The sequence below is a fragment of the Poromitra crassiceps genome (genome assembly GCF_964638095.1).
Source record: "Poromitra crassiceps genome assembly, chromosome: 28".
NCBI lineage: Eukaryota > Metazoa > Chordata > Actinopteri > Beryciformes > Melamphaidae > Poromitra > Poromitra crassiceps.
Window position 1 is genome coordinate 9,236,519 of NC_139651.1, and position 21,572 is coordinate 9,258,090.

The 21,572-nt window shown below is 43.4% G+C and overlaps 2 protein-coding genes across 4 annotated transcripts in view; one reads left to right on the forward strand and one right to left on the reverse strand.

Moving 5' to 3' along the window:
• Window positions 1-2,359: 2,359 nt before the first annotated feature.
• brd7 (bromodomain containing 7) lies at window positions 2,360-16,816 on the forward strand. Its single transcript, XM_083662483.1, has 17 exons — window positions 2,360-2,468; window positions 2,818-3,056; window positions 4,300-4,396; window positions 4,502-4,559; window positions 4,676-4,820; window positions 5,617-5,727; window positions 6,540-6,709; window positions 8,571-8,688; window positions 9,858-9,933; window positions 10,304-10,411; window positions 10,553-10,691; window positions 11,127-11,241; window positions 11,388-11,435; window positions 12,216-12,315; window positions 13,059-13,202; window positions 15,620-15,760; window positions 16,642-16,816. Exons 1-17 carry the CDS (start codon window positions 2,420-2,422, stop codon window positions 16,710-16,712), a joined length of 1,929 nt encoding a protein of 642 aa, XP_083518609.1. The 5' UTR covers window positions 2,360-2,419; the 3' UTR covers window positions 16,713-16,816.
• A 34-nt stretch (window positions 16,817-16,850) lies between these two features.
• The window catches only part of adcy7 (adenylate cyclase 7), a 92,387-nt gene continuing 87,665 nt past the window's right edge, over window positions 16,851-21,572 (reverse strand). For 2 of the 3 annotated variants that reach the window (XM_083662358.1, XM_083662357.1), the window contains 2 exons: window positions 20,320-20,444; window positions 16,851-18,866 (listed from right to left, as the gene is read on the reverse strand). In XM_083662358.1, the coding sequence (XP_083518484.1) occupies window positions 18,720-18,866; window positions 20,320-20,444 (272 nt within the window). In that variant the 3' untranslated portion in view covers window positions 16,851-18,719. The remainder of the gene's footprint in view (window positions 18,867-20,319; window positions 20,445-21,572) is intronic. The other variant, XR_014553832.1, reaches the window with a different exon arrangement.

Here is a 21,572-nt window from a genome sequence, read left to right on the forward strand (position 1 = left end):
TATTACATGTAATATATTACTTTTAGCAGTAACTCAGTAATATAACTTATTACTTATAGGATTTCGGTAATATTATACCAGTTACTTTGTCAAGTAACTCAAGTTACAAATTGAGTTACTTTTTTTTTAAATCAAAGCACATAATAAAAAATAAACAATCATTTCCTAATCAAACTGTGTTTTTACGCAAATAACCACTATAGATGACAATAACAAAGGAAAAGGATAATATTTAGAATTTTGGATTGTTTACACTGACTTCAAGGCGGTTGAAATTATTTTTTCGGGATGGTTCCGGGGCGGCGATGTCATTCTGCTGCTGCTGTTGTTTTGGTGAAAGTAATGCAAAAGTAGTGTAATAAGTAACGAGTTACTCTACACAGACAGTAATATTGTAAAGTAACTTATTACTTTCAAATGAGAGTAACTAGTAATATGTAGTATATTACATTTTGAAAGTAACTTGCCCAACACTGGGCCCGACACAGGCACTGCGGGGGCTTTGACCCTTTGCAGCCCTTACTGTCGTCTGCTTGTAATGGAGGCAATCAAGGAGGTTTAGCTCGTTCCACTCATCCTAAGTCGCTCTTCATAACAGCTTAATGCCTAGAATGTGAGTGTAAAAGTATACTTTACCTAATAGGACAAGCCCTTGTGGTGTGGGTTTCACAATTATATACTGTAGCTCCTCTAGTCTAAGCTAAAGGCCCTCAATCTAAGGATTTATATACCTGTGGTCCAGGACCGCCCAGTGGATGCATATGAGATGACACTTTAACGATTCCCTCAGGGAAAATGGGGAAATAGGGAAACTGGGGTATGTGAACTTCAATAACTCTCCTGAAGGCAACAGGGAGAGAACGGAGCCTTGAACTCGCAACATCAACAAATATAACGTCTAGAGTTGCACTAATAGACAATGAATATGAGATCGATTTTATCATCACCCAGGTTTGTGTTGTGTTTAGCTAAATGCTATCTACAGATCTCTTAAAGAAACAAATGCACGTCTTGTTTCTCCTATTTATTTTCCTTTCGCTCACAGGAGTAATTGTCATGGCACTATTACTCTCTGACCCTTAAATTCCTCAGTATTGGTGAAGTTAAGATGAAACTTTAATGATCCGTGTGAAGAGATTGGGTTGTTTGCAATGCTGGTGACCTAGAAATTGAAGCTGCTGTCGCACTATCTGGCTATATATCTGTGTCACCTATAAAACAAAGCCTAGAATGCTGTAAATTTAAACGGGTCTCTTCGCCGTAGTAATTTACGGTGCTGGTATTTTGTGACATCCATTAGGAGGTCATTTGCAGGGGATGGGTTTGACTAGATAGGAGACTCCCAACAGTCAACAGAGCATCAGAATCACCTCCTCATCTGAAGGGAGGAATGGCTGGAATGGTGGATTCGCCCACCGCTCCTTCCCAAACTTCTGGCCCCCCATCCCCTGCCTCTTCATAAAACCTGGAATGTGCTTGAAGAATGCGCACTATCTCTCCTCCATGAATAAAACATCTGTCATTCATCAGCCTGTAAAATATGTGCCGATTTAACAGAGCATAACGACTGTACCCTAACCGCCAGCGAGCCTCCTCTCTCCCCGGAGACCGCCCCCAGTCTGCGCTCAGGGCTCAGCGAACTCATCTGTGACTAAAAGCAGGCAAAAAGGCTCAGTATGACGCATACTATAATGACAACAAGGTCCAAGAAGGATTACTACAAATGAATAATAATTGTCCCAAAACATTTCATTTGAAAGCAGGTGTCTGTTAAGACAATATTTGTGCTGTCAGCCTGTGCAAAGAGCAATGATATTATACATGGTTGGACTTGACCTTGCCTGCTGCAAGCAGCAATATTTATGATCATTATAATGCCATAGCTTATTCATTCTCATAGGGAGACGTCTCTATTCACTTGCCATTGAGAGCAGAATCAGCAGTAAAACAGCAGCCTTGAAGCTGGGAGTATGTGTCTGAACAGACACTTCAGCAGGCTGGATAATTGAGAGTCTCTCTGAACAATACGCCGCCACCCTTGTCCCTTGTACTTCAGTGAGGGTGTTTTCAGCAATCTTCTGTATCTTGAATTATTTTATGTCAAGGCCTCGCTTTTAAGAGGCGCCAACTAATGACGTGCAGTTAAAAAAAAATCTGGACTCACTGGGATACTTCTGTCATTAGATCCAAGTTTGCAAAGTTTGGTCCATGACTGAAATGCAATGCTTATACCGCCCCCTAGTGGCGATAAAGCTCAACGCATGAGTCCAAATGTTCTCCCCCGAGCCAACAGGTGGCGCTGCTCACCTCAGAGAGAGTCAGTCTCCCTCTCACCCTGGCCTGTTGTGCTTCCGCCGGACAGAGATTCACAAAGAAAGAACAACTCCAACCACTGAACGTTGCAGCAAAACAATAAACAATGGGCAAGAAGCACAAAAAGCACAAGTCGGAAAAGCACGGCTACGAAGGTAACTCCTTTGCAGATAGCTCAAGGACTTCTGCCCTTTCATTGTTTTCAGCTGTGTTAAACTGCATTGGCTAGAATGCCCGGTTGCATTGTTAGCCATCATGCTAGCACGACTCTTAACATGAACAAATCACAACTAGCTAGGGGACTGGTTTATTATTGTTTCCCCACGTGTTTCAGACAGTACGCCAGGTAGCTAACGCTAAATACTTCAGGCAGCCATACAAATACACATATTTGAGATGTAAAATTAAGTCAGGCTAGGGCTTCATTCACAGCATCGCTTGCTCATGCTACCGTTCGCATCTCTCAACCTGTCGTTGTTCTTGCTGTCTGGTGGTTTTCCGCAGAGTACGGAGAGAGACCGCTGATGAAGCCTGCAGAGTACGGAGGAGAGAGACCGCTGAAGTTGGTTTTAAAGGTGGCTGGAAACGAGGTGACGGCGGGCAGCTCGACTCTGGATAACGTCGTTAAATTTCACGAGGAAAAGCCTGCGGACTACGACAAACCCAAGAAGAAGAAGAAAAAGAAGAAGGACGACAAAGACAGGAGCTTTGCGTCACCAGATGAGGACAAGGGAAAGAAGAAGGTAGCCGACGCTTTCTAAATTCCTAGCTGTTTTTAGACGGGATAGCTTTGTTTTATTTATCACTCGGTAGTTTAGTTTATTAGGATCCCCATTTACACAAGGCAACAGCTACTCTTCCTGGGGTCCACAGTCAAAAGAAACAATACAGATACATTACAAATATGCAAAGTAAAAGACAAAACACATATTAAAATCATAAATTTAAGACAAACAAGAGAAAACCAACAAAAACTCACTCAACCTGGTTCTAAATACAGTATGTCCATCCAAATAACCATGTAACCTACATCACAACCTTACTATCTTCCTAAAATACTATATAGTATATACTGGAATATAATACATCTACCTATAACCTAACTAATACATTAGTATCCGTCTATCAATCATTGTCTATCTATCATCTGTCCAGCCATAGTACATCCATATAATTCAAGTCCAATCTCATGTATAATATATGTATATGTATAACACATGCATATATCACCATCTAACTATACAACCCGTTCTCACTCCGAGCGCGTAGCATATTGACGCTTTGTCCCGTCCCTTGTGCGTCGCTTGTTACTAACATGGTACCCTTGAGCGACCCATGAAACGACTTGGTTTCCGACTAAACTCAATGTAAACCCATGGAAGTCATCTTTGATGCTTATGGCAACTGCTCCCCCATTAGCCTAACTGCTACCCCATTAGGGTCTGGAGGAGCTAACCTCTCCCAGACCCTAACCCTAAACCTAACCTCTCCCACCCCCCATGCCTAAACCTAACCTCCCCCAGACCCTAACCCTAACCTCTCCCACCCCCCATGCCTAAACCTAACCTCCCCCAGACCCTAACCCTAAACCTAACCTCTCCCACCCCCCACGCCTAAACCTAACCTCCCCCCAGACAGCCCGTGACTCCTTATATTTTTCTGTATGCGGCCCACAACCAAAAAAGTTTGGCCACCCCTGAATAAACATTCTGGTTCCTTGCTACCACAGATCTTTCTGAAAAACAAAATTATACTAGTAGCGTTAGTTGACTTAGTTAGGTGATAACGTTAATGCTTGTGAGTGACAGTATTGGCAGGGTTGAGTTTACTCTTTATTTAGGGCGTTAGCTCAGACTCATCCAAAGCAACATAATGAGTGGGGTTCAGTGTTGATGGAGAAATCCAGTCATGGGACAGTCTCTCACCACTGCAGTGCCACCTTGTTTCAACTGTTATATTTAATGGTCTTTGTGTGTGACATTTAAGATGACCAAGAAGAAGAAAGAACAGTATGCAGAGGGAGACTGGGATGACAGAGACCAGAGCAGAACTCCAATCCGTTCAGAGCTTAATAAATTGGAAGGTAATGCTGCCTCTTGTTTGCGATCTGTAACCCTCCTTTATTTTCCTCATGCCTTGATGTTTGATTTTGTTATTATTATTATGCTTATTATTATTATTCTTGCAGAAAAAGAACAGACCCCTCTCCAGGAAGCTTTGCACCAGCTCATCAGACAGCTCCAAAGGTGCAGTTTTTAACGTCTCTTTAACACTCTTTCATCGTACTTGTTTACAGAATATGTCGTTGTAGCAATGGTATGTGTGGTTCTGTCTGTAAATAAATTGTGTGTTTTTCCTGTAGGAAAGACCCAAGTGCGTTTTTCTCATTCCCGGTGACTGACCTCATTGCACCTGGCTACTCTTTGATCATCAAGCGCCCCATGGACTTCAGTACAATGAAGGACAGAGTAAGGAAAGAGGGCTACCAGTCACTGGAGGAACTCAAGGTATCTACCTGCACTGTACACACAACGTACAAACAAGATGTTTTGGTGTGCATCCAATAGAGCTGCAACGATTAACCGATTAATCGATTAGTCGATCGACAGAAAAGTAATCGGCAACTATTTTGATAATCGATTAATCGTTGTGCGTACAATTTTAAGAGAAAAGGTCAACATTCTCTGATTCCAGCTTCTTAAATGTGAATGTTTTCTGGTTTCTTGACTCCTGTATGACAGTAAACTGATCTGAGTTGTGGACAAAACAAGACATTTGAGGGCGTCATCTTGAGCTTTGGGAAAACACTGATCGTCATTTGCTACCATTTTCTGACATTTTATAGACCAAACAACTAATCGATTAATCGAGAAAATAATCAACAGATTAATCGATTGTGAAAATAATCGTTAGTTGCAGCCCTAGCATCCAAACACCATCATCAGTTGTAATGAGTGCAATGAAGTAACTCTGGCAAATAAATATCACCTGGATGTTTTGAAAATGAACCTACATAGACATATACACATACACGGAACGTACATAATACATACACACAACTGGTAAGGTGAGCCAAGTAATTGCAACTTTGAAAGGTTTAATCATGTTGATTAGGGGGGAGTTACTCTGTTGTGTGTGCCATTTACCCCCCACCAAAAACAATCAAGCCATGACGAGTTTTGTCAACGGTCACACCCAAATTGTTCCCACCGTGAACAATGTGTTTAGATTCATGTTTGCAGTTTCATTTGTCATGTTGGCAAGGGTACATGCTGGATCATGTGTCTTGTATCGTTGATGCAGGTGGATTTCAGGATCATGTGTGAGAACGCCATGATTTACAACAAACCTGAAACAATATACCACAAAGCCGCCCGGAAACTGCTGCACTCTGGAATGAAGATCTTGAGCCCGGTATGAAACTGAAGACAGAAGGGAGGCTTCTTAATAATACACCACATTATTTAGGAGATTGTCCCATTGGTCAACTTACCAGGGTTCCTACGGGTCCTTGAAAGTTTGTGAATTTGAATTTGTGAATCCAAAATACAAAGACTGCCCTTTTAGTAATAAAACATTTTATTGGATTCCATTATATTATATATAGATTGGAGTGGATTTTATTATATGGCTTGCAGATTCATAAATTAACAAAAAAAAATCATCAATAACTCAATGGTAGGTATCGTTTTAGCACCGTTATCGGAAAAAGACGAAACGATACCCATCCCTACAGATGTAGTAGCCACAATTTATTTATTTATTTACTGTATTTATTTTGATGATTCAGTGTCTGTTTGCATAACTGTTTGATAAGTTGATGAATGGGACAACCTCCATAAAACTAAGAATTGAACACCAGAGGGCAGCAGATAGCTACAGATAGTTCTGAGAAAGGTCACTGAGTCACTATCATCACTAACATTGTCATGTTGCCACTAAACTAGTTATTCAAACTACAGTATTCTCTTTTATCTCACAAATATTCATTTTTCTTTACTTACCATTTTTGCATTTTGGTTTTGTTCATATTAAATGTCCTCTTCCTGTTGAGTTTTGTTCTCATTTTGTTTGTCATCTAAGTCACTCCTGATTTTACGTTTCTTTGTTCTTCTCCTATAACACCTTTCTTTCTAATATCACCTTTGTAATCTATGTATTCTGTTCTGTGTTAAATTGTTCTAATACGTGCAAATGAATCAATTCAAAATTCTGTTCTCCTGTAGGAGAGGCTACAGAGCCTGAGGCAGAGCATAGACTTCATGTCTGGACTGGACCCTGCTGCCAACAAGCCAGGGAAGACTGAGGCGGAAGGGGGCTTGAGCCTGGACCAGAACAGAGAGAGACCCACGGAAACGGGGGCCAGCGAGAGGTCCCAGGCCCCCAGCACACCCAGGTCCTTTACTCTCTTGACTTGGCACAAGTCACACATTTCGATTGAAGGCACACACTGTTCACATCCCTCCTGCTTGGCCCCCGCTGTAACTAGGAGATAATTCAATTCACTATAAAGAATTTAAACGCTTTGAAATTACAACAATTCCTTCTAATTCAGGAAGTGAATATTCATGATGATACTTCTGTACTAATACTTTACCTACTTCAAAGCCTTGTGCAGGAGTTCAATTTCTGGCACACTTATGTTTGGAGCAGCTGTCCTCTTCAACGAGTTTAGTCAGCATTACAAATAATTAAATGTGTATAGATATGCTTAAACATATTATGGCATGTGTTATTACAATATTGCAGCACCAACAACACTATAAAGTACAAACTATGTCTACAGTATATGTACACAATCTATACAAATAGGTGAAGTGAGGGTTGGAAAGCAGTATAACATTCCCAGCATGAGTTCAGGCAGTTGTATTTAGAGGTCTGTATCTTGCTGCTCATCTCCCAAACACACGTGTCAGTCAGGAGATGGCCCAGTGTCATCCCTGAAGATGATGAGCAGGGCAGGAAACATGTTTATTTATTTAAGATTCAAGATTCAAGATTTTTTATTGTCACTCCGTAGTACAAGTATCACATGTGAAATTCTTGTGCTGTAGACTCCGTTACAACATAGTGCAAATAACAGTATAACAGTGCAAAATAACAGGGCATATAGATGCAGTAAAACAAGAGAAACAAAAAGCAATAACAGTAAACTTTTTCCTTTTCTTTTCTAGCATAGACACCTTAAAACATAATTAAACATTCTGTTTGCACAGGTGCAAATAACATAGGCATAATTATCATATGTGATGGTAACAGCTACTACATGATTGTTTATTTGTGTGTGTTAAGGAGTCTCGTGGCCTGGGGGAAGAAACTGTCCCTCAGGCGATTTGTTCGTGCTTTTGGGACCCTGTATCTCCAACAGGCTGTTGTGGGGGTGGTATGTGTCCTTGGTGATCTTCAGGGACCTCCTGAGGCACCGCTGGTTGTACAGTTACTGCAGTTCTGGTAGCTCACATCCTGTTACGTGCTGGGCCGCACGCCTCACTCTTCTTAGCGCCCTGCGGTCCATGGTGGTACAGTGTATTGGCGGGGGGGGGGGGGGGGGGGGTGTTGGGGCATTGCCTATTGTTGCCAGCTTACCTGCTAGAGTCACAAAGATTAAGAAAAAATAAATAAACGGCAATTGATTGTATGGCACGATCAAAGACGAGATAACCCAACCAGCCAGAGCCAAAAGTCAGCGGCATGTGGATGCAGTGCAATTTCCCACTCTGTTGGCAAGTCCCTGAACAGTGTTGACGTGTGAGGGCGTGTCTTCCTGTGAGTCGAGTCTTTAGTGAATCACTTCTCTCCACCGTGCGGCTGAGAATGTGAGGAATGCCTCCGAGCATGCTGGGTCTTGCGTTCTTTCGTCACCGTGCGTCTTTGACGTCGGTGGATAAAAAGTCTTTTCAGCCAGGGTGTTGTTGACGGACGAGTAAAATCACATTTTAGCTGTGGTAGATTGTCAAAGGAAATACATACACACATTTTGACAGAGGAAACTCAGTCAGGCACTGTTCGTGTTTTGTCATGTTGGTATTGTGCACTGTGTTTATTGACATGAACAACGCACGTACAGATGATTAGGTTATCAAAGGAACGGATGTAGAATGTAGGTGTTAATGGAGAGAAGCGCTCATGCAGTTTGCCTTTCATTACAACACAACACATATCTTCTGCACTCTGATGTATGCTGTTGTATTGCTACAAAGTTTTATTGAAGGTCAAAGTGGCTCATCTGCTGTCTGTCGTCTGTGTTTCATTTGCAGACAAGAGAAAGAGTCCAAGGATGAGGCGCTGAAGGCGGAGAAAGAGCTGGAGGAGATCCGCAAGGTCATCAAGGAGTCTGGAGGAAAGCTGTCCAGCAGAGTGCTGCAGCAGTGTGAGGTGAGAAACCACTTGATAAACCGCTCCAAAAGCACAGATCCACCAGTAACGCGACACCGTAATCCTACAAAAGGAGTGATGGCACAAGATGGAAATAAATCCTGGTATTATTTTAATGGGTAGCAGGTTCGTTAAAGCCTACTAATATTAACACTTACACAAAGGAGATTATTCATCATAGAGATTTTTAGTAATTTAATTTCAGGTAGTCTATTTTTTTTACCCAGAGGTGATATGTATGTTTTTGAGAGCGACCCCTCCAAAATGTATTTTGATAAGAAAATATGTTTTGAATATTTTTTAGAAATGTTTGAGGCACCCCGAAATGAAAGACATTTGCATTTAGCAAGTGATTCTCGTGGCTTTATATTATATTACCATATATTCAGAATGCAATCAACGGTTATTTTCCCCCACGACTGCCACCAGATCTAACGAGTTAAAGGGATGCCTCAACATTTTAGTTTCAGTAAATTATTTTTCCTTCACACTTGATACAAAAGAAATAAATTACGTATTTGCTACTTGAGTTGCTCAAAACGCCAAAATAATACATCTTGTATCCAAAATAGGACATTTGTTTTTGATATTTCCATTGGACGTTGGGTTAATCTGCTTCATTTACTCTCTGTTGAAACAAATGAACCTGGCTTTTGGCTAGCAGCTGCCTTGGGCCCAGATGCAATGTGCACAAACAGTAGAAAAAGCTTAAGCTTGATGATATGCTGAAGATACAACCCTGAACAACCTCTGCTTGTTGAATGGCATGTGGCTGGGCAATACCTCCATGTGTGAAACTTTCATAAACAGTTTACTCATTCATTATTCCTCCAAGCCAAAGTCATTCAACATCAACAGCTACAGTCTATTGGTTCAATGTTTGATGTTTTTGATGTACAGACTGAAAACAAATTTCTTCTAAGGAATAAATAATAATAAACAATAAATTCTGAATCTGAATCTGCTGTAGTTGTATAAGGCAGACGCAGTGATGGTGTAACAGTGGCTAAGATAGTCATCTGTTGCCCTAGGATCTCTGTCTCCCCTGGCTTTCTTACCTTATATCTGCATTTCCCCCACTCTCCTTTGATAAGCAATTCACCGACATGCCATAACAGATCACTAAGTTAGTTTTCAGCCCACATTTCATTGGCTGTCTCGTCTCGTAGCTGGAGTTTGTGAGGCGGAAGACCGACGGTTCGACTACCCTGGCCATCCTCAACCCTGCAGATCTGTCAGCGGGAGGTAAGCAAGGAGACGAGGAGAGAACGGCCCAGAGTTGGTAACTGTTTTACTGTTGGAGAGAATTTTGCCAGAGTTGGTAACTGCTTTACTGTTGGAGAGAATTTTGCCAGAGTTGGTAACTGCTTTACTGTTGGAGAGAATTTTGCCAGAGTTGGTAACTGCTTTACTGTTGGAGAGAATTTTGCCAGAGTTGGTAACTGTTTTACTGTTGGAGAGAATTTTGCCAGAGTTGGTAACTGTTTTACTGTTGGAGAGAATTTTGCCAGAGTTGGTAACTGTTTTACTGTTGGAGAGAATTCTGCCAGAGTTGGTAACTGTTTCACTGTTGGAGAGAATTTTGCCAGAGTTGGTAACGTGTTTGCTGTTGCAGATGTGGGCTACTGTCCTGTGAAGCTGGGCATGATGTCCAACCGCCTGCAGGGCGGCGTCAACACCCTGCAGGGCTTCAGGGAGGACAAGAGGAACAGGATCACTCCAGGTAAGATACCACACCGCCTCCAACATGTCTGGATGCTGTCCTGCAATCTTCACCTCTGACCCCCCCCCCCCCCTACTCCCTTCTGATTCAGTGTGCAATGACTGACAGTGAGCTTACCTGTGTGTAACACAATCTCCACAGTGTCCTACATGAACTACGGGCCGTTCACCTCCTACGCGCCCACCTACGACTCCAGCTTCGCCAATGTCGGCAAGGAGGATTCTGACCTTATCTACTCGTTGTACGGCGAGGACTCCAGTAGCCTCCAGGCCCCCGAGAGGTATGAGCAATACAGCCAGTAATGCACCCTGGATCTATCTGTGACATTTACACAAAACCTCCACTTGAGGCACATTCCTGTCTGACTCGTCTCCAGATGTTGTTCCTCCTCCTCCTCCCCAGCTTTGCCCGGTGAGGAGGAGGAACTTCTGTCTCTGTCGGTCGCAGGCTTAGTTAGCTCAGTCCACCGAGCCCATTTCAAGCTGTGACTTCTCATACTTACCTGTATACTTAGATACTGTACCTGGGTCGTCGACCCACCAAAACGCTCCCCTCTCGTTATGCACGGGGAGTAAAGTGATTCTGTTCGTAACCCTGCTGTCTGTGTCTGTGTCTGTGTCTGTGTGTGTGTGTGTGTGTGTGTGTGTGTGTGTGTGTGTGTGTGGGGGGGGGTGTGTGTGTGCGTGTGCGCGTGTGTGTGCGTGTGTGAGATTAGCAGCATCACAGACTTCCTGGCCAAATCAGAGGAGTACACATACAAACTGGCAGACAATCTGCTGGATGCCATGACGAATGGGGCGCATTCCAAAAGCCTGAAGAACACAGAGCCAGTAAGCTTCTACTTTCATATCTCAGTGCTCTTGAGTAGATTATTTTTCCACAATAAAGTGTATGTATATACAGTGGTATATATAGAGATATGTCTCCATGCATTTGAAAGTATAATCCCCCCCCTTCTTTCTGACTGTCCCAACAGGTTCAACAGCCAGCAGCAAAAACACATGCGAACAAAGACGACATGCAGGTGAGACGTGTCCCACTGTCTATAAATAAAATACAAGGAGAAGTCAGATGGACAATGAGAAATATCAGTAAATGATGTGTAATGTGAAACCCGTGCAGTCTGCCCTCATCTCAGAGTTTGACCCTCCAGAAAGTTGTGGGAGAGTTACCTCCTGCCGTGCCACTCTGTTTGGCTCGGCCACTGAAGCACGTGGACTTGATTTTTTACGCGTGCAGAGTTTTTATTTCATTTTGTCATTATAGACGGCCTACGTACGTCTGCTGCAGCGTCCAGCTGTGTCAACATGGCGGGGGGCCCGCCTGTGACCCATCCCCACATGGAAAACACATTTCCTTTTCAAACACAGCTCCCGACACTTCACCTTCCCCCCCAAACACACACACAGACACCCCCCCCCCCCCCCCACACACACACACACACACCCCCAAGACCGCTCCCGTTCAGTCACACTCGATTCCCAGTATTGGAGATTTGTGAAAGTTGTCTTTCCGTGCGTCTGAATGGCCGCTCACAGCAGCAGTACAGGAAAGTGAAGTACAGGCCGTGCCGTCCACACAGCCTCCCTCTGTCCTGGCTGTTTGCTGTGTTTGGCCCCTCTCAGGTTTACCTTCTCATCATGCTCCCATCTGATTGGATCTAGAAAGCAGCGTGACTCAAACGGCTTCAACAGAGCCTGGATGTTCCCACAAACTGCCAGCTGTCTTCTGTGGATTTACATTTTTCTAATGTGACTCAAAAAGTGTTTTTTTGTTGCTTCCCCCCCACCCCTCTCTTTCATAGGTAGCTGAATCTGAAGCAAGCCGTCGCAACAGGCTGGAGCGCCTGAGTTCTGTGATGGGCCTGGGCCTGGGCCTGGAGTCTGCCGAGGAACTCTCTGGGGGTAAAATCCAATCAAACTTAATTTGTATAATGTAGGTCACGCAAAAATGATAAAAGCCAAACCCATACAAAACGACAGCAAGTATATATATATATATACACACACACACACACACACACACACACACACACACACACACACACACACACACACACACACACACAGTATATATATATACATATATATGCGGCAGCCTCTGAAAATAAATGTTCAATATTGTGATATTTCACACATATCGCGATATTTCTGAAAATCGGCCCAATCCGGCTCCTCATCAGGGTTAATGTGTATGTAGAAAAAAATGGGCAATTAGAATAGAATTGAAGAGAAGAATAGAATAGCCTTTATTGTCATTGCACAGTCCCCCATACAACAAAATTCTCTGGCGGAGCCCGGACCAGTTTGGGGACCAATGATCTAAAATCATCATCCATTACAAATCCTCTCAGACCTTTTAAAAGCCCATTAACTCCACCACCCCCCAATCATCCCCCCCCCCCAAAAAAGGCTGAGTGGTTTCTCAGCACCGTCACAGATTAATGTGAGAAACGGAGATTAATGTGGGAAACAGAGAAAAGGGAAAGATTGAGGGGGATCCATATCGGCGGTTCGAAAAGAATGGCTCTATTGTGTTGAATACGTGTAACCAAGGAAAGGAGGCATTACCAGGAGGTAACTGGAGGAACGTAGAGGAAGTACCTAGCAACTCTTGTGTGTTTCCCCCCCGCTCTCTCTCATCACAGAGGCCCTGCACTTCCAGCAGAAGTTGGACGAGACTACAAAGCTGCTCCGTGAGTTGCAGGAAGCACAGAAGGAGCGCCTGAGTGCCAAGCAGCCACCTAACATGATCTGCCTGCTGGCCCCCACCGCCAAGGAGCTGCAGCTGGGTAAGAGCCTCTCCATGCATGGGCCCCTTTGTTCCTCCGCTCAGGCCCCTCGCCCCCCCCCCCCCCCCTCCCATCCCCACCCAGCTGTAGACCCCAGCAATAACACCCTCTCTACCTCCAGCTCACGCAGATGTGGTTTACCTCCGGGCTTCACAAAGGGAATTCCCCCTCCTTAGAACATAGACCTGATTCAAATGGTTAAGGCGGACCTTGTTTCCAGAGACCTGTTAAATTGGTTTTATGTGTGAGATGGTCTTTTTGGGTTTGATAATATCTTTGGTGCTCAGCGTTGTGGTCTTTCTGCACTGCTCTACCCCAGAGATCACCTGTCAATCAACAGTGTGGGCGTGACTGTGACATCTCTCCTTGGACTTTATTTCCCCGTGCAGTTTGAGTTTCTGTAGGTGGCGCTCTTTTCTCTGCCCGTTCAGCCATGGCGGCTACCACTGCTCATACCAACGACACAGTTCTTCTACTTATTCCAAGGAAACTTGCTGGTAACATAAAACGCATCACCTCCTTTGCACCAGAGGATTTTCCCTGGGAAAAACCTCCCTGACACAGGGTGTTTAGAACAGCTAATTCAATAGCTCTCGTGAACTGGATATAGCTTGAATCAACAGCAATAAAGTAGCAAAACAGACATTTATTTAGATGAAAATGTCACATATTATTTTCACTGATCTCCCCTATCCTACAATCAACCAGAAAAGCCTCTTCTGATCTTCCCTATCGTCTCAGTAAAGAGAAATGACAAAGGATCGTCCATTCTTGTGGAGAGACGAGACCTACCCTGTATCTCCATTTCTGCTTACTTGCCCTCCTTACTTGTTGCTGTGATAACATCCCCTCCACTGGTGAAAGTGGGCCGGAACCGTCCGGAACTCAGTTCCGTTAAGAAATTCTGTGCCTGAACGGCGTTCCTGGAAGACACGCAGCTGCTGTCAATCAAAATCCGATTGCTGCAGAAGCAATCACGATTGCATAATTTCCAACAAGGAAACACATCTGTGCTGACGTTATGTTGTTAGGGTAACATAAACAACAGTAGTCTCTCATAAATTGCTTCTAAATTGTTCCAATGCAGTGTTTTAGACCTGTGGTTTTAATCCGTGCTATGTAGGCTATAAGCACGCAGCTTCTGATGGCGCTGCTGCTGCTCGGCTGTCTGTCCATACTGCGTTATTTCGAAACCCACATAGGTTAAGCCAAAACCACGCCCTGTGCCCGCCTATGCAGCAGTCAAGCGCCGGGATTGGCCAGGAGCAAGTCTTTTGTCTTCTTTTGACAGCTCGAATCTCCCACACCACAACCACTGCACAGCACACAGCCCAGCGATTTCATGAACCAACTGAATTGCTTTTGATAGCGGACATTGAAATGAATGATGATACCTTCCTTGTATTAACGCTAATGAAAACGTAATACAAGCTTTTAACACATTTCCCACACCACAAACACTGCACCCAGCCCAGCGATTTTACTAGGCCTAACCAAATTGCTCTTGATAGCGGACATTGAAAATAAATTACTGTAATATATTAACGCTAATGAAAACGTAACACAAGCTTTTAACACACAAACGATTTTTAAACATATTTATTTCAAAACATCATTGTAAAATTCAGGGCTTTAGCCAAAGCTTCAATAACAGAGCTCAGCTGACAGTTGAACTTGCAAATGAAAAATATAAAAAATGTAAAATTAAAAATACAATAGGCTACAGCACATAGGCCTAGCTTCTTCTTTTTTTGGCACAGCTATTCATTCCCCCCAGTCCAGCAGTTTGTTCCAGGCCAGTGAAGTCCCAACAATCTACAAAAACATGCAATAATATAAAATCATAGATACAAAGTTGAATCATACACAATCAATAAAGCCAAAAGTAAATGGTTAGCCTTCCCAATGGCCAAGGGCAGCATCTGTTATTCTGGCCTCATAATAAGCACTGAGGCGGGTGGTCAGAAAGTCAAATAACCGCAACAACACCAACAACTAGGCTACAGCAAGTCTGCAATGAGGATATTATTATTGAAAGACAAAATCCTACATCGCAACAAAGCATACAATGTAGCCTACTACGGTTATTCATAATAGTTCACACAGGAGAGAAATAATTTAATTGTTCAGTGTGTGGTAAATGTTTTGGTCAAAAAGGAGAGTTGAAATCACACATGATAGTCCACATAGGAGAGTGTTGTTGTAATGTTTAAACAGGCCTAAATAATTCACTATACATATTGTCAAGTGTTTCTAATTTCTACACCATACAGGCATTCAAAAAATGGATGTGTGTGTTCAGGGATGCATGAAGCTGGGGGCGGGAGGACAATATGAAACGATGAAGGTTGGGGTAGTATAGTTCCTGTAAGAAATTCAAACCACTTTCACCCCTGATCCCCTCCCTCCATCCACAGCTGAGAAGGTGACGGGGAACCTGACGGCGCTGACCGGGCAGGTCGCCCCGTGTGACGTCAGCAGTGTCTACGGCATCAGGAAGGCCATGGGCATCTCTCTACCTCCAGAAGCAGCTGGGCCCTTCATAGACCTCACTACAGGTAAACACCTTGCATTGCTTCAGTTACAACCAGCTTTATAAGGAACACAATCAACCCCCCCGTTTTATTTTACATAGACCTCCCGTTAATACCCAAATGTAAATTCCTGTTTTTGTGTTCCTGAATTCTTGGATAATGATTGGTTATTTGTCAAATCCCAAGTTAAAGGGACAGCTCACCCTAAAATCCAAAATACATATTTTTCCTCTTACCTTGTATTCAAGAGAAAGCACATTTATCCATCTATATTGTTTTGGGATAGTTGCCTGAGTTTTGGAGAGTTCGGCCACAGAGATGTGTGCTTTCTCTTGAATACAATGGGCCTGGATGGCACTCAGCTTGTGGTGCTCAAAACACCCAAAAATACATTTGAAAAACTCAACAGCAATGTCTCTTTCCAGAAATCATGACCCGGTTACTCAAGATAATACACAGACTTTGTTGTGAGCAGTTTCATGTAGGAACTATTTTCTTTTGCAGTCTCATGTAGGAACTAGCTAGCAGCTAGCGGCTGTAGTTTGGTCAAAATAAAATAGTTTGTCCATGAAACTGCTCATAACAAGGTCTGTGGATTATCTTCAGTAACGGAGTCATGATTTCTGGAAAGAGACATTGCTGTTGAGTTTTTTTTTATGTATTTATTTAACACCACAAGCCGAGTGCCATCCAGTTCCATTGTATTGGAGAGAAGGCAGAAACCCTGCGGCAGATATCTCCAAAACTCAGGCAACTAACACAAAATGATATAGATGGATAAATAGCACTACAGGTGAGAGGGGATATATGTATTTTGAATTTGAGTCCTTTAACCTATTATTGTAGGTCACAAATGCACGTCAGTAGAAAATCAACACACTGAAAGTAACACCATTCATTTTCAGTGCAGGAGGCGGCTGAGCCCATGGAGACCACGTCTGGCTGTCAGGAAGGTGTGCCCATCCCCGCTGTGTAACGAAACTCCAAACCACGCGAGAGTTTCACAACTCACGTTTTGTACAAAAGGTGTTCTTTGTGTGACATTTGTATGCATTTCAATGTTTATATTAAAGCAGAGTGTACAACCACAAACCTATGAAAACATTTATTACATTCTGGAACTGTACAAAATTCAAACTCACATTTGTTCACGTGAAGGCCAATACATTATTATACAATCATAATTACAGACGAGGTGGCAGTCAGAAGATAAGGCCACGAGATGAATCAAGTATTTTGAGGCACAGACAGAGAGCGATGCAGGTAATAGGTAATGTGCTGGAGCCAGAAGAACTGGTACTAAGATCTAAACACACTTGAGGGACAAAGAGCATCAGAGTCCCTCATTGAAGCATGTTGGCAGCCAGGCAGCATAAGACACATTTGGGGGTGATGTTGCAGAATAAAAACATTACAACTAATGGACCACACAATGGATTCTGTGGTCTGAACCCTGATCTGTTACTGTGTAACGGACAAGATGTGTATGAAGCCGAGCTGCTTCACAAACAAGACTGGACAACTATGATGATGTGTTTTAATATATATAAAAAAAACATCTTCAAATGTTGTTGGGACACATTCGTATTAAAAATAAATGTTCCTTTACCATGTCCGTGTTCCACTGTAATAGAGGGTATGCATGTCACAGAGGCAGAAGTCACTGTGGGGTCACGCCCACTGAGTCACTGCAAGACTGAGCTTGAATGCAGTAGTCAGCCTAGATAACTGACACCTGCTGCTCAGGGAGGAATTTGACACTCATTCCCAATGGAGGGGGCGTGTTCCAGTGGGTGTGCATACCCCCTATAGCTAATTGCGCCGTGACTTTCCAGTAATTTCCCACTGTGTCTTTCTTCTATCCAGTGTGTTTATGCGTTAACGTTGTTAGTGAATAGTCTAAACGGACGCGGAAAAGGAAGTGACAGAAAAGCCAGTCACTTCCTTTTCCGCATCCATTTCGGCTATTCACTAATAAGTCAACGCATAAACACACTGCATAGAAAGACGTCAACTCGTCTTACAACAACAGTGGAAAATTACTCTAAAGTCACGGCGCAACTTGCTATTACACTGGTGCAAGGAAAAGGAAGTGACCGAGGTGCAGGAACATTTCTTTTTAATACGAATGTGTCCCAACAACATTTGAAGATGTTTTTTTTATATATATTAAAACACATCATCACAGTTGTACAGTCTTGTTTGTGAAGCAGCTCGGCTTCACACACATCTTGCCCGTTGCACAGTAATAGAGCAGGGTTCAGAGCACAGAATCCCGTTGTGTTGTAGAACTGTACACTGACTAAGACTAAGGATCAAAAGCTAGTGTACGTGGCATCGGTACAATACACATTTCCGTCAGAAACAACATCCAAGTTAAAGACAGGAAAAAGTACAAAGGTGACCGATCACTGTACACAGATGTGTCGAATAGAAAACGATGTTGAGTGTATGTACATCTCTCCAGCATGCGATCCACGACTGCCGAATCCCGGTGATTCCCAACAGGTCCCAACCACAGTCACTATAGACCCTTTTCACGGGGGCCATTTTGTGACCAAAAGGCAGAATAAACACGTGGTGCAAGCAAAACACTAATGAGGGTTTCCAAATTCCAATCATGGACGTTTGAAACCCTCATTAGTGTTTTACTTGCACCTGTGTTTACCCTGCCTTTTCGACACAAAATGGCCCCCGTGAGAAGGGTCTATCAGCACCCACCGCGAGGTGAGGCAGCAGCTCCTCAGTAAGCCTCCATATCCCAAACACTGGTGCGTTGTAGGCCGGGGTCTGTCTGGACAGTGGCACACACGGGGGGGAGTGTGTAAACTAGACTTGTGTACCCGGGTCTCTGTGAAGCGTGTGGGGCTTGGAGTCCTGCTGCCTGGCCTCAGCTCAGACCCATGCCCTGCTGCCTGGCCTCAGCTCAGACCCATGCCCTGTTGCCTGGCCTCAGCTCAGACCCAGGCCCTGCTGCCTGGCCTCAGCTCAGTCCCATGCCCTGCTGCTTGCTCATGTCCGTACACACAAAGAAGGTCTTCAGCTCCCCTTTCCCCTTGACGTTGATGAGGCCTCGACACTCGCACGAGTAGCCCAGCTTCCTCAGCACCACTGACGTCTCCTCGGTCACCTGGGAGGGAGGGGGGCAGACAGGAACACACAGACATCAACACATTGAAGCTTCTGTGGCTCCACCTGGGCTGGAAGGACTAGGGCTGGATATCGACCAAAATAACCCAGTAGTACTGGTACCAAATATGATCTAAAGGTCTCCAGTCATATGATACCTGCATTCCATAATTTTTTTTGTAAAAAAAAAATTGTATTTGTATGGCTTTGCTCACAGTCCCATACAGTCTGTGGTGGTGAAATTGAGCGTGGTGTAAGTGTATGTGATGGAGTTAAGTTTATTTCATATAGACATCACAGAGCATTGGAGATATAACATACATGTATGCACAACAACCAGATACACAGTGTTAAGTGTTTACTTAGTGTTTATTTCTATTTGTTAATTTCACCAGCTGGTTGATTTTTCCCTCCTGATTGCCTGATTGGCTGTGTGAGTGGGTTCCAGGTGTGTTGTGTGAGTGCTTGATGAGATTGGGTGATTGGTTGGGGAGGCCCCGCCTTTAAAAGAGAGCAATCAGCAGACGCGGGTGATTGGTCCGTGTTTGGGAGGCCCAGCCTTTAAAAGAGAGCAATCCAGCAGACTCAGGTGCGTTCAGGGGCCATAGCCCCTCCTCCTCTACTCCCAACAAGCCACATTTCTGTTGGAGCTGTAGGAGCAGGCTGCCTACTCCTAAAGCTCCAACAGAATTGGACTGGCTGGTTGGAGGAGAAGAGGATGGGAAATGGCCACTAGCCCACCCCCCCCTGGGGTCCCCCCACCCCGGGGGGGGTGGGGTCCTCTGCACAGGGAAGGGGGGTGCTGTCCGCTCTCCTTATATTCTAACACAGTCAATCAGGAGGGAAAAAACATTTTTTTAGAAACTACAAACATAAATAAACGTCAACTTGAAACTATGTTTCAACTACCACACAGCCTACAATATTATAGACTATGTTTATAAAAATAAATAAATACGGTACATACATTAAAATTGACAACCGGTCCGTGACTTTTTTTTCCATCTATCTACCGGCACAAAAAAGGTTGGGAACCCCTGAGTTAGTGAAATTAACAAAATACAAATAGTAATAAATAACCCTAAATATGACTACAGTCGTAACAATCTGATTTCATATAATCTCTCCCTGTTTAGACAGTCAGAGAGATCCAATTAGGTCCGCCAAGAGTTAGAAATGGGATCTTTGTAAATGCAGCCTTGGTTTAGGTGAGATGTACTGTGAAAAACCAAAGAGCAGACAACTGCGTGAGTAGTGAAACTAAAATCAAAGTTAAAACTTTATAACTTTATCTGCTGGTGATCACCAAAACTATTGTTCCCAATACCATATATGGGTAAAACTCCTCTGGATGTGAAATCTAACCTCTGGTCACAAACCTTTGACCTTTACAAAGCCCCAAAGGAGGAGGTGGTGCAGTTTGCCGTGCAGTGCTGCACAGTTGAGTGTTGTACCTGGATCTTGCCCAGCTCCCCGGTGCTCTCCATCCTGCTGGCCACGTTCACCGTGTTGCCCCAGATGTCGTACTGAGGCTTCCTCGCCCCGATCACCCCCGCTATCACTGGCCCGTGGTTTATACCTGCGGACGGCGCAGCAACAGAAGGCATGAGGCTGTGGGAAGAGGGGGCGGAGCCAACTAGCCTCCAGCTAACTAATGTCTCATTAAAAAAAAGAGGTATCATGCAGTGACAGTATCTGAAGAGTTTATTTTCAAAATAAAATATCAACCACACCACACACATTACTCGTGTGAATGTAAAGTTAGGAGTCTCTTTAGACTTTTTCTTTCAGAATATTTGTGTGAGAATCATTTGTGGGTTTTGATGTACTGATTTTCAGGTAGCAAATTTCACCTAAAATAACATTTTTACTTCTTTCTTTTTTTGAAGTAATAATAATCTTCCTCCAATTAAAATGTCTTGTTTTTCTACTAGTGCCTCCACGGTGCTTATCACCAAAATCAAGAAAAACAAAGAAACTTACAAATTAGACCAAGACTTAAAGCAACCTCTCATGACAAATATGTTGTCACAGCGCGGCCAAGAAACGATACGGACGCTAAACAAACGACCGCTTTTTAATAAAGAGAGGAATTTAATGGATTTCATTTCCCAGGCATGGTGTGTCTCGTCTCGTGTCTGGGCCAACTTTCAATGTTTATGGCCAAAAGTTACGTGTATTTTTATCTCCCCAGAATTGTAAATGTTTTATCTAAGACTTGGAGAGAATAAACCGTCTGGGAGGGAATGACTGTATGTCAGCAGCACTGCAGACACGCACAAAGTCTAGTCACACGTACACACACACAACTGGCTTTTGTCTACTGCATAAGTATAGCTTGAGTATGACGATTATTTATAGACCTACATTTCAAGATTACCAACAATCCAAGCAGCTATTAAATAGTCCAAATGGCAGTCGTTACCTGACGATGGATTAAACAAAGACACGCCTAGAATGATCAGAAGGCTAAGAAAGCAAATAAGAATGGGAGAATAACACTATGCTCTTGTCAAGGAGACAAAGTAGCAGATAGGGGAATATGAAGTATTAACCTAGGAACTCTTATTGTGAAACTAAAAAAACACTACTTGGATGAAACTTGCACCAGCAGCACACCATAATGCATGCTATGAATTGGATATAAAAGCCTGATCTAAGACATCATGACTCCCCTTGACTCTAATAAGACCATTACGCCAAATGC